General features: G+C 41.5%; 1 protein-coding gene across 2 annotated transcripts in view; it reads left to right on the top strand.

The window, feature by feature from the left end:
* The first annotated feature begins 165 nt into the window (after window positions 1-165).
* Window positions 166-12,520, top strand: part of LCOR (ligand dependent nuclear receptor corepressor) — a 63,411-nt gene continuing 51,056 nt past the window's right edge. The window contains exon 1 of one of the 2 annotated variants that reach the window (XM_030276247.4): window positions 166-298. In XM_030276247.4, the coding sequence (XP_030132107.1) occupies window positions 202-298 (97 nt within the window). In that variant the 5' untranslated portion in view covers window positions 166-201. The remainder of the gene's footprint in view (window positions 299-12,520) is intronic. The other variant, XM_030276248.4, reaches the window with a different exon arrangement.

The following is a 12,520-nucleotide window of genomic DNA, read 5'->3' as shown; positions in this document are numbered from 1 at the left end:
GGCTTGCACAGCGCCCCCTGGCGGGCGGGTGCGGCGCCGCCGCACGTGCGAGCCGCTGGGGGCCGGGCGGCGCATGCGCGGGGCGGGGCGGGCGCCGAGCGCGAGTGGGCGTGCCCGGAGCGCGGCGCGCGCGGCCCTCCCTCCCTCCCTCCCCCCCGCCCCGCCGGCCGCCGCCGCCCCCGCCCCGCCCCCGCCCAGAAGATGGCGAGCCCGTGCGGGCGGCAGCAGTGCTCCATCCAGAGGCGCGGCGTCCGCCACCAGCTCGATTCGTGGCGACACAAGCTCATTCACTGTGTAGGTGAGGGACGTCGGCGCGGCGGGGAGGCCGGGCCGGGCCCCGCGGCGGCGGGAGGCCTCGCCGGAGCGGGGGCCGTGAGGCGAGCGGCGCCGCGGCCTGCGGGCCCGCCCCGCTCCCCCTCCCCGTCTGCCGCCGTGAGGCGCCGGGCCGGGCCCCGCCCTGCGCCGAAGGGGGGGAGCCGGGAGGGGGTCCTGCCCTGCCCTTTTGTGCGGCCCCTGTCAGCGCCGCGCCCGCTCCTCCCCGCTCGGCACGGCCCGGCCCGGCCGCGGCCCCTTCAAACTTGTTTACGGCGGGGCCGCGCCCGGCGGCGGGGAGCGGCCCGCCTGTCACTGCCCAGGGGCGAGCCGGGGCCGGCCCGCTCGCTGCCCCCGGCCCGGTGAGGCGGGAGGCAGCGAGGCCGAGGAGCGGCGGGGGAAGCGGAAAGTTGTGGATGGCGGTGCCGGATTGACGCCGTGAATCCGGAGCGGGGCCGCGGGGTTAAAAGGATGTGTGATGTGATTGCTTTTCTGTTCTCCCTCCACCTCCTTTCCCCCCCCCCCCTCTCCGCTTTGCTCGTTTCTTGTTGGGTAAGCTCCTTGCGATCGAATGTTTGGGGTTTTGAAAAAGAAGTCTCTTCCGTCTCAAGTAACTTTTTCCATTCAAAATACATATTTTGCCCTTTTCTTTTTCCCTACTAAGAAATCGAAATCTTTTCTGTGGGTCCCAACATTCACATAAATGTCAGCTCTAGGCCAGTAATTCAGTATGTGTCTCCAAAGAAAAAGGTTTTGAGAACAGTAGACTGTGAACTTGCAGAGTAATCGTAAAAATCCCTGTTTAGAACATGGGTATCTTTCGTCTTGTTTGGCCTTGTGTTTCTAATTGAGCACAAATCCTCATTTTATTATTAAATATGCAGATATGGCCATAATCTGCCAGTGACTGCTCAGCATAGGTAATCTGTAATAACAGTCACAGATTCACTTTAGTTCCTTGTGTGCAGAGTTAAACCTCTTATTGTCAGTTAGCTCAGCATCCCAGTTCATTATCAGGGATTTGAAACACCATTTTTGGTTACACCGGGATGTGGAACTGCTGTGTATATTTTTGGCGTCATCTAGATGTTTAAATTTCTGTAATATTAAAGTGTGCTCTAGATGCTTGTTAACTTCAGATTAATTCAAGCAATTAATCTGTTTTATATATGAAGCAACTGAAGAGCAAGAGGTTACTGAGAAACTCCCACTACATAAAAGTGTTGGATTTTCTTTCCAACCATTAATTGATATTTCTAAATTCAGTTTGTGGGATTTTATTTTGATTCTATCTTTGCTACATTTTATTCCACCTCTCCTTGAACCAGATTTATTTTACTTCTGTCTCTTTTTCTCAATTCCTCTTACCTCAAGCTGCTGGGGTTCAGCTGTTCTAGTCCTTTCTAAACTCTCTATTTGCAGCATGTCATCTTGTCTTCCTCTCAGTCCCTGCTGCTCTAGCACTGGGTACTTGAATGCTCCAGTGGAGCTGTCCTACTGCTTGGAGTTTAACTTAGCTGCGAGGAGTAGATTTGGAGGGAAGAAAAAAACCAAAAAGGACAGTTTCAAAGCTGCTGTTGAAGATACTGTGTTGGGGTGAAATGCAAGAATCATCTCTATTCATTGTGCTGCTCTTTGGGAAAATCCTGGGTAGCTAGAGAAGTTCATGTCTACAGACTCAAGGAAAACACTACGTTATTGATGTTCTTAGCAACCCTAAGTGCTAAAACTTAAAACAAACACCCCACCTCCACCCCATTAATACACACCCTGTTCCATTTCCCTAAAGTAATTTAAATTGCCAGCTTCTGGTGAAGTTGCTTCCTCCCCTTCTCTCTTGCATATCTCTTCCTCATACCTAAATTTGATACGTTTTCTTCTTCCAAAAGATTTCCCTCTCTGAAAGTCCCTCTGTGTGTGTTTAACAAAGGATACTGAGAATGCTTTTAAGCACGGAATTGAATGGGGTTTTTTGGAGGTAAAGTACAAAACCATTTTAGAAAAATAAAGTCCAAAGTGTAACAGTGCTCTGTGACTTTTATCTTCATGGCAGTATGTTGTAAATAGTTTCAGCTTCAAATTGATCAGTTTTATGAGGTTTCAGGACCTGCCTCGTTCCTAGTATGAATCTTGCATAAATTGTTGGGTCATGTAAATGTGTTAATTGTTACCTTTTTTTTGTTTTCATACTTTTATAAAATTATAAAGGATTTATTGCACTTGTCCAGGATCTCCAGCTGAAATTATGTTGCGATCTTAACCCCCTTGCTCTAAATATACCTATGTTGTCTTTTAAAATGAATTTTGACAATATTCCGTGAGATTTGGAAATAGATTGTTAAGCGATGTAGTGTTTGTAGATGTCTTTGAGAATTTTTTCCTGTAATAAACACTCTATTTTCCAGTATTTATGCATCAGTATGTGAAAATCTTTCTTGTAGTAACCAGACATTCTCATTCATATTTAGTTTTGAAAGTAAATGAGGTGTGTGGGATTTTCTGTGTTAACATCATTCCCTGAAAAGTCATTGTAATACCACACCATGTGGCATTCAGAAAAAATATACCTGTGGTTTGAACTAGTGCATTTGGCAATAAATACGGCTTAGGTAATTTACTTTCCCCTCTTGTTTCTAGCTTCTGCAGTTGTCTGCTCCTTTGGACTGTGGGTTAATGGCAATTTATCAAACTAAGCTTGTGCTCTTAAGGGATCAAAACCACAGAGGGACTGACAGACCACTTGCCCACAAGGAGCCTATTCAGGGGAGCTGTCCTAGCAGGAAATATCTTTTGGAGGGAGTAGGATAATTTCTGCTGGTCTGGCTCTCTGAACTGGCTGGCAGGTCAAGCAAATGTCAGCTCTAGCACAAGGAAGAGTGTGAGAATGCAAAGCTGGTGGAAAAGAGTGAAAACAAAGCAGCAGAGATACAGATGACTTGAACTGCCTTGGAGTTGCATCTTTGGTTGTCCCAGTGTGGCCTTTTGTGGGAGATAGCTCAGGGAACTGATCTGGCTGGGTGAAACCTTCCTTCATTGTCATGCATTTCATCCCCTTTCTGTGAGAAGGGAGATGCTGAGACTGGTGGAGCATAGGTCTGTGAGCAGTTCATTGATCAGTGATGAAATTAAGGGAGCACCTTCATTGCCTGGAGGTGGAAGGAAGTGTGGAGAAGGGTTGTCTAAGCTCTCTTAGCAGTGACTTGTAATGGGACTGTGGAACCACAGAGCAGGGGTAGCTGGGACTGGTGCATGGATCTTGATGCCCTGGTAGGACTTTGTAGAGACACAATGTGCCAGATCACAACTAGTTTGATGCTGACATTTGTGTTCTCTGTACCAGTCTTGAGTGTTAACATCTTTTTCAGTGGTCAAAAGCAGATACCTAGACACAAAGGCATGTGGTGATTTAATTTTTTTTCCTTCTCCCAGACTCTAATCATTTTGTGTTCAGGCACTTGCTGAATTTGAAATGGTTGATGAGATTGGATCTGATAAAAATGGGGAGTTTGAGGAAGGAAATAACCCGCAGATCCCTGAAACCCTCCTGACACCTTTTATACAGGCAGTTAATAGCATGGCAGTGCTGCGTGATCACTGGAGTAGTGTGAGGTGATCGCATGCATTTCTTTTAGCTGGTGATGCTTAGCCCTTTGTTAAATATTAGCTGTACTCTTGGAGACTCCCTGACTGAATTATGGTCTGTGTGGGGGCAGGGAGGGAATGGTTCACTACTCTTCAGAAGTGATCCTAGTTTTGGGAGCAAAATGAGGATTTCAAGGGAAAACTTTACCATTCTCATAAGATTTCCAATCATCTTGAGCTCTGCCAGTGTTTCATTGAAATGCTGCTTAGGTGTTATGCTGTCAAAATAAACTGAAGTAATTCCCTTTTTTTTTTTCCTTTTTTATGTTATTGTTGCTGATTAAATACTGCAACCTAAGTACCTGATCTCTTTCTGTTTAGTTCGTTGTATAGTGGTGGTCTTCTGTGACCTTGGATACTGTGGATTCTGAGGAAGAAATATGATACATCAGGAAGTGTTAGAATATAATAATAATCAAGAGAAGGTGTATAGCAGTTGAATAATTCTGAAATCTTTATTACTTTTCTTATCTTGATTATGGCTCCTGTATAGCTCCAGCCTGTGTGTGATATGAATTAGCTGCTGCTTCCAAACAGTTAGCTGTGTTACCTTGTTTTGGAAGTAGGCTCAAGCCTTCAAGTGTCTAACATGGTTCTAGTTCAAAGGTCAGATCGTATTTCTTTGTTCCAAAATGAGAAAGCTTATTATAGCTGTGAAGTTGATGAAAAATAATGATAAAAAGTGAGTTAAAGTTTAAATGTAGGGCTTTTTTATACTGGTGTTTGTTTTATATACACCCCCAGCTTTGTCCCCAGAACGTGAGTGGTACTGTTTGCCTTATCTCAACCTGCTGACAACGTAGCTGCAGATTGTGGTTTCTATTATTAATATAAATCCATTGTACAGCAATTTTACAGTATAGTAGCTGAAGGCTCGTTCAAGAAGATCTCTTCTATGCTCCAACATTTCTGCTTGTTGGCAGTATGAATAGAGGGAAGGAGAATTACCCTTTTATTACAAAGTTATGCAGGAAAAGATTGAGGCAACTATCATTTAGAAATAAAAATCCTTCGTTGGAAGGAGTAAAATTTACAGAGTGATTTTTAGTTTTACTTTAAATGTGCATAGAAGGATGGTATGTATCTGAAGAACAGCAGAAACTGAACTGCAGGGGATGAATCTGGAATCTAGATCAGTTTCAAGTTTTTTGAATTCACTACAAATCACTTTGGATTTGCCCTTGTTTCCCTGCTTGGACATGAAGAATAACTTCTATTCTTTCAGGGACGATGTCAACCAATCAAAAGCATACTCAAAAAATTATTGATAATCACTTTGAGTTATGCCATGCTGAGGTATTCTTCTGATGCCTGTGACATAAAATTTCAGATTAGGCCTAATAATTTGGTTTTTTTCACATTTCAACAAAAATGTATTTTAATTTATGTGAGGTAGCAACAATCATTGCAGGGATATGTTTGTCCTGCAGGAAGTATAGGCATTTGGACTTTTTAACTAAGAAATAATGACATTTAGAATTCATCTGCTCTAATAGAACTTCAAAATTAATCACAGTAATCCATTCCATGCATGTAGAAAATCCATCTAGATAAAATCTTTGCAGCATTTATGCTGGGATGTATATATTAGAGTTTTACAGCTTTGTGATACAGTACCATTTTAAAAGAGTACTTGAAGGACTCTTGCAAAATTTTAAGCCATTTCTTGACAGTTTGTGCCATATGTTGATGATAGTCCAAATGCTATCATGTATTAAAGTCCAGTAACTGCACTTTAATTAATAATGGGTGATAAAAAAAAAAATCCCAATTTCTATGCTCAGTTGTCTAAATCCTTATTATGTGTTACTTTTGTGACTCAACAGTCTGCCATCTTAGGCTATTGTACATCCAGGCAAGTACTGTCATGTGTCCTTATGGGGTTTTGGGGGTTAGCTTGTTTTTGTTTGCTTTGTTTTTGTCTGAGAATTTGTGTTCTTTCATTCCTATTGTAAAATCACATCGAGAATACTTCCTAGAAGTCAGTTTAGGCAAGGTTTGAGGAAAAACAGGCATTTAATAGGGTTAAAGAAAATTAGCCCCATCTTACTGGTTGGGGCAGAGCAAAGAGTACTGCAGTATTTTACAGGTGACTTTCCAATCCTCTTCTTCACCCTTCTGTGTATACATGTTTTCACTCTTAAGAGGATGAGGCTTTGGTTCTCAAAGGTGGCTGGCATAGATATTTATAACTCTGAGAAATACAAAGCTTTTAGGATTTTCTGAGGGCAGGGTTGGATGGGATGGGCTGAGACAATTTATGGTCTGCCTCTGGTCTGGCTTAGTGCTTATTTTTACTAAACTGACAGAAGTCTGCAAAACTAGCTAATCTTCTGGTGATGTGCAGTAACCTGAGTCATCCTAGGTGGGAATGAGATGATCAGGAGAACTCATCTGAAACACTCCATGGGATCACATCTGTGTGGGGAAGGGAAGTGGGTAGAATAGTCTATTCCAAAGGTACAGAGTCTTCTAGTTTGTATCTTGTTTCTTGTAACCATGCTACAGTCTGTGGTTATGTTTGACAGTAGTGCTGTCTAAACTGGCTTAAATAGTCTCCTCTGTTCAAACACAACTATGTGTGGCAGCTGGGTGAATCAGTTCCCTGACTAGACCTGACTGGAAAACAATCTTATTTTTTTTTCTTTTTGGTATAACATCTGCAGAGGAAGAAGAGGCACAGAGAGTGAGGAGTTGAAACTATTCAATTGGTATTGTCACACATGCAAAAGTACATCTTTCACTGAGTAGGTGTTAGTTTTTGTGTGCTTCATGTTCATTGCAGAAGTAGGAAGACTGAAGTAATCTCCCTCTTCATGGTCTCTCCCTGATAAAGAACTATGGGTTCTGCTTTCCTAACCAGTTTCTCTTTAATAAAGTTGCAGCTTTATACCTCCTTTCCTCATATCTCTGCAGGCCTCTGGGGTTTCTCATTTTTCTCTCATAAATCTGTATGGCCATTTTGGGAAATGAGAGCTTCAGTTTCTTTCTTTTTCTCTTGAAGAATGCCTTACTGTTATTTCTCTGGATATCTTTTAAGTCATTTACCTTTTTCCTCAGATTTAGTTCACCTTGTATGTTGTGTATAGTATCACATGCTCTTTATGGTGAGTTGACAAAAACATGGAACTCTCAAAGCTAAGTAGAAGATTTGAGTTACACATCAATGCTGCTGACATGTGAAAGATGAAGTAGAGGTTATGGTTTTGCAATGTTTCTGCAGGACACCAGTTCCTCTATGGTAAAATTGCTACTAGATGATGTCTTCGTCTCTCTTCCTACAGAGAAGAGAAAGGATGGTAATCCTCTTGCATTTTCTAGGAGGGGTGGCAAAGTGGCTGCACAGGGAAGACTTGCAGGAAGACAAAGGATGTTCCTTATGCCCTGAGGACCATGATATTTTATGGGAGGGAGTAGAGGGGGAGAAAAGAGGACTGGACAAGAGCCTAGTATTCATTAACAAAGGAAGCTTTCAGAAGCTGAATCCAGCAGTGTGGAAAGACATCAGAGGCCACCAGACAATCTTAACTCTTGAGCTGAGTTTACTAATGAAAACTTTCCTGGTTGTCTTTGATTACTTTTTGCATACACCTATAGTACAGGTGTTTCAGTGTGTAACTGGAGAGGTGAGTCCATCTGATGTCCTTTGCCCTCTGCTGCTGCAGGGGTGGTGGTCGTTTTGAAAATGGTTTAACTGTCAGAATAAGAAGAGGAATAGATAGTCAAGAGTCAGAGTTCTTAATTTCTTTATTTCTTTTTTGTTGGTTGCCCTAGCAAAAGGATGTGAAAGCTTCAACCCACAGCCTGTAGTTCCCTGCTCTTAATACTTCAAGGCTGGTTCTTAGTGCTGAGGCTCCTGTGCTTGTCGTGGTATCTGTAATGAATCTAGCAATGTGCTGTTTGGTTCCCTTTGCTGCTGTGTTTGTGTGACAGCAGGCAGCTTGCTATGTTACCTGTGTAATAAACTTCTGAGTTCAGCCTGCAGCCTTGCAAGGACAGGCTAGTCCTGCAGCTGTTAAACTCTCCACAGAGATTCATGTACACAAAGCTCTTTGGTGATCTGCTCGTGCTTAATGTGCTGACTAACTTGCAGGTCAGTTTTGAAACTTTGTCGCAGATTAGTCAGAGTGATGGAGTTCTGTGCTTGTGCACTTCAGATGGAGAGTCTTGTGATCAGAAGAGTCCTCTCAGCCTGTGCCTTGTGTCCTGTAGTCTTGGGCTTATAGAGAAATATTTTTTTATATTTGAATGGAGAAAATGGATTTACTTTGGTTTAAAGAGCAACCTGACTGACTTCTTGCCTTCTTTGGGAGTTATTTGGTCCTCATTGTGAGCAAGTTGAATATAAGCTAATGTTACAGCAGACCTTTGTCTCAGGTTTGGTCATCTCCTGGGTTAAGGTCTGTCATTGTGACAAAAACGATGAGAGCTGCTGTTTAAGTGATACTTTATCATGGACTTTAGATGTATTTCTGAGACCATGCATAAAGAAAATTTTTGCAGAAGTGGATGCTTAACTTCCATTTCACTTTGCAAAATCAAGAGAATAGGAAAGCATGGGGGTAATTACCTTTTCTCATCTAAACAAACTTAAAAGCAATCTTCTTAAAGCAGTGATTCCATTTGCATCCTTCAGAATAGGAGGAGCATTGCTACTTTTATCTAGCTTTCTCTCCTATTTTAAAGTCATTAGTGAAACTTAACTTTATATGATACCAGAATCTCTCTTCTGGAGTTTCTCTCAAGGGTCTTACTTTTATCTTATGAAGAAAAAAAAAAAAAAACATCTGGCAGTGTTCACTTCCAAATTGAAAAAACTTTTCTTAAAAAAAACTACTGCACTTTTGTGCCAGTGATCTTTTCTTGATCTAATTGTCCTCTTTGGTAAGTAAGAGGAGTGTTTCTTGCTGGTTTTAAATGCCCTTTGGAAAAATTGTGCTCTTATTCAACTGGAAGTTGAAAGTTTCAGTTACCTTAGTGGTTATTCTTTATCTGCATGCTGTACCTTACTATCTTTCAAAATATTACAAGATTAAGAAAAGGATGAAGACATGTGAGGGAACATATTGCAGAATGTGTTGTGTAAGACAAGTGCACTGAGTCTTTGTCAAAACGAAGTGTCAAAGTCTCTTGAAGGGGGAAAAAGTAGTTTTTTCCCAAAAATATTTGCCATGAATGTTTAGTTTCTTCTAACTTATACTTGGTGGGCAAAATTGTATCAAGTGTAACACTAAATTTGGTATTCCTGGTTAAATGCCTAACTTCTGCCCACACATTTCTCTTGGCTTTTTTATACTTTTCTGTCATCCTTGTCAATACTGTGCATTCATACAAAATAAGAAAAACGTAATCTTCTGTAACTGTACAGTAAGATGCTATGAGAACTTAGTTCTTGTATCTTACAGGAGTATTTTTGTTAACTCACAAAATCTAATGCCTTGGTCTGGCCTCTGCAGTTTTCCTTGAGTGATGTACAGTCATTTGGGAATTAATGGCTTCAGTGCTCAGTTGACATAGGCCATGCAGAGGTCCATTTTGCATATGATCTTTTGAATTCAGCAGGGATGCTGCATTTATTTCTTTAACAGCCCTGAACTACTGAGAGAGCTGTGTTTTGCCAAAGATCTCTTAAAACAGTGTTTTTCAATCTGAAGCTGGCAAGAAGCAACTGTGGAAAAACAAGGCTATTGCCAATAGTTTAAATTGTGTGGCATTTTTATGCTTTTCAGGATTCCACAACTTGAAAATTACTGCTCTAAATGATTTGGAAATGAGGGCTATTTTTCCTTTCCAAAGTGGCTGTAGGTGTTAAGGAGTATGAGCTGACACTTAGTGATCCAGTAGATTAGTATTGATTTTTATCTTTCCTTCTTCTCATACTTAGCTATTTAAAAGTATATTTTATCCAAAAATGGATATCATGGAGGATACTAAGTCTGGAAAACTTCAGTTTGAAAGCTGACTTCTGAAAAAAGGTTAGGGTGGTGTTAAGTTTACAGAACTGCACTCTGTGAACGTAGAGCTTCTGTATTTTCCCTTCCAAGAATCTTGCTATGAAGGCCAAACTCCTGCTAGTTTGTGTTAGATCTAAAGATTTCATTACATTCCTCCCTTACACGGTTGTGAAAGGAGCTTTAAATATGCAGGCTTGAGCATAAACTGACGTAGTGTCCATGCAGTGCATTGGCAGATGACCTAAAACAACAGGTAAACCACCTTTCGGGTCTCGAGAGGACATGGATTTATTTGTTTTAATGAGTAGAAGACAGTTGAAGTATAGGATGGATGGTAAGCTGTTTGGTAATCCCTTAGTGCACTGCTGTTCTGGGTATCAAAACCCAAATAGTCTCCACCCTGGCCACTGTCCACCTGGCTCTTTTTTTGCTAGAACCATAGCTGAGGTCACAGTTTGAGCATGCTAACAGTACAAAATTGAGTAGAGTTCAGCGGTTACTCTGATCAACAAGTTACTCAGTTTTAAAATAGATTAAAATTTGACTTTGTAAGTTAAAGATGTTGCAGAACTGTAGTTGACTTTGCCATGGAGGCTGCACTCTTTTCCTATGACAGATTGGTTCTTGTTCTTAAATCATCTGTTTGCCTGTGACTAATCTTGAATTTGTATCTTACTGCTGCTTGTACTTTGAAGTGAATTCTGTGCTCCAAATAAGAACAGCAAACAGGACTTTACATTTTCTCAATTCTTTGTAGCCCAAGGACTGCTCCTGGCGCTAGGGTAGGAAATGCCTTACACAGCTTGGTATATAATGGGAGGTGCTTGAGAGGAAGGCAAGAAGTCGATCACAGCTGCTTTGGTCTATACTTACTGGCATGGTGATGAACTTTAGCAGCTAAATGCACTTGTGATGACACCTCACAAACTTCAGAAAGTAAGCAGTTATTTTTGGAAACTTTTTTCCCCTCAGGACTAAAACTACTAAACCTACTTAACAAAAAGTCTATGCAAAAGCACTTTTTTCCCAAGAAATTGACACCTTCTGCTTATCATGTTTGTGGGCATTTCAGCATCCCAACCTTGTATCCCTCTTGATGTTCCTTCTTGTCCTACTAGTGTCTGAAAGTTGGAGGGCTTTCCATATTAGCTGTAAGGGAAGAACAGTTATTTCCTATTTAGTTAGGGGAAAGAGATAAGCAATCCTTTGATCTCATCTTTAAGGCAGATGGATGTTTGCTCTCAGCATGCCATGGTGCTGCCTAGGGGAGTCTTCATGATTCTGCTGGTAAGCAGCAAACAGAGCTAATTTCTGAGTTGGTTTGTACTAGCTGACTTGAAGGGTTAAGAGTGCTGAATTTATTGTGCAGTTTTGAGATTCTGTTGGTGTAAAAAATTTCTTTAATAAATAAATAAATAAATAATGCTCTGAACACTGCTTTGCTGCCCTGTAGTTTTGCTTGTGTAGCTCTATTTAGTCTGGTTTTAAGCTGGGTTGTGAATACAAGGTTTAATAAGCCTTGACTCAAATGAGGAATCGCAGGTTAGTGTGAACAGAGGCTATGGGACTTAGCTGTGAGTGGGTCAGAATGAGAGCCATGGATGTGGGTGTGTGGAGGAATCCCTGGATCAGGGATGTCCTTGCCCATGAGCTAGAAACAGTCTGTTCTCAGTGGCAGTGAAAGGACACCAGTGCCTGCAGGAGCATGTTGTGGTTATGTGTGACAAATGAGGTTCTCCTGAGGATTAATTCCTGCTTTCTGTCAGTGTGGCAGCCAGTGTGTAAATGTGCTTTGGCTGTGGTGCAATAACTGCCTCACTCTCTGCTGTCAGTCCACACTCCTGTAGGACTGGGGTCTAAAGCAGCTTGAGTCAGGTGGTCTTAGGAAATTGATCTCTTGCTTCAGATGACCTCACAGAAGGTCATGAGCTTACTCTTGTTTTCAAAGTGACACGTAAAATACTTGTCTGTGCACTTTCAAACACCTTGGTACGGCATTGTTTAACTCAGGTGGCTTCTCTCTGCTAGTTTTTTTTTTTTTTTGAGGGGAGGTAGGGATGAAAATTAACTAATAGACATCATGCATTGAAATATCCCAAGAGTTTTTCTTCTTGGAACCAGTGAAGGAAAATTAATATATCTTCAAAACTAGGTCTATTGGAAATCCAGACTTAGCATAAATGAGGATGCTTCACGAATAATGCTTTTAGAAAAGGAGATGATGAGCTTTAATAGCTGTGTAAAGACTAAATTCTTCCAAATACATCTTAAAGCATTCTTGGGGAATGGTCAAAATATTTCCCACTATAGAGAAAAAATTGGTTCAGGTAACTAACTACCTGATCTTCCCATCAAGGAGAAAAATGTATTCTTTTGAAGCCTTTGCTTATTAAAGTTCTAATGTGAAACTTGAGGGGGCAGTGTTTGGGGAGGCACTGTGGGACAAAGTAGCAGGTTCTGGTGGGTTTGGTTTGGTTTTTAGTTTGGATGGTTGGGGGTTTTTGTTTTGTTTTGTTTTTGGTTTTGTTGTTTTAAGCTTAAAAAGTCAAATGGAAGTCACCGTCAAAAACCTATTCTAAAAACATACTGTTTTCAGTTAAAGAGTTGAAGGT

This window comes from Taeniopygia guttata, chromosome 6 (assembly GCF_048771995.1).
Source record: "Taeniopygia guttata chromosome 6, bTaeGut7.mat, whole genome shotgun sequence".
In the NCBI taxonomy this organism is placed as follows: Eukaryota; Metazoa; Chordata; class Aves; order Passeriformes; family Estrildidae; genus Taeniopygia; species Taeniopygia guttata.
This window is presented reverse-complemented; position numbering and strand designations above follow the sequence as displayed.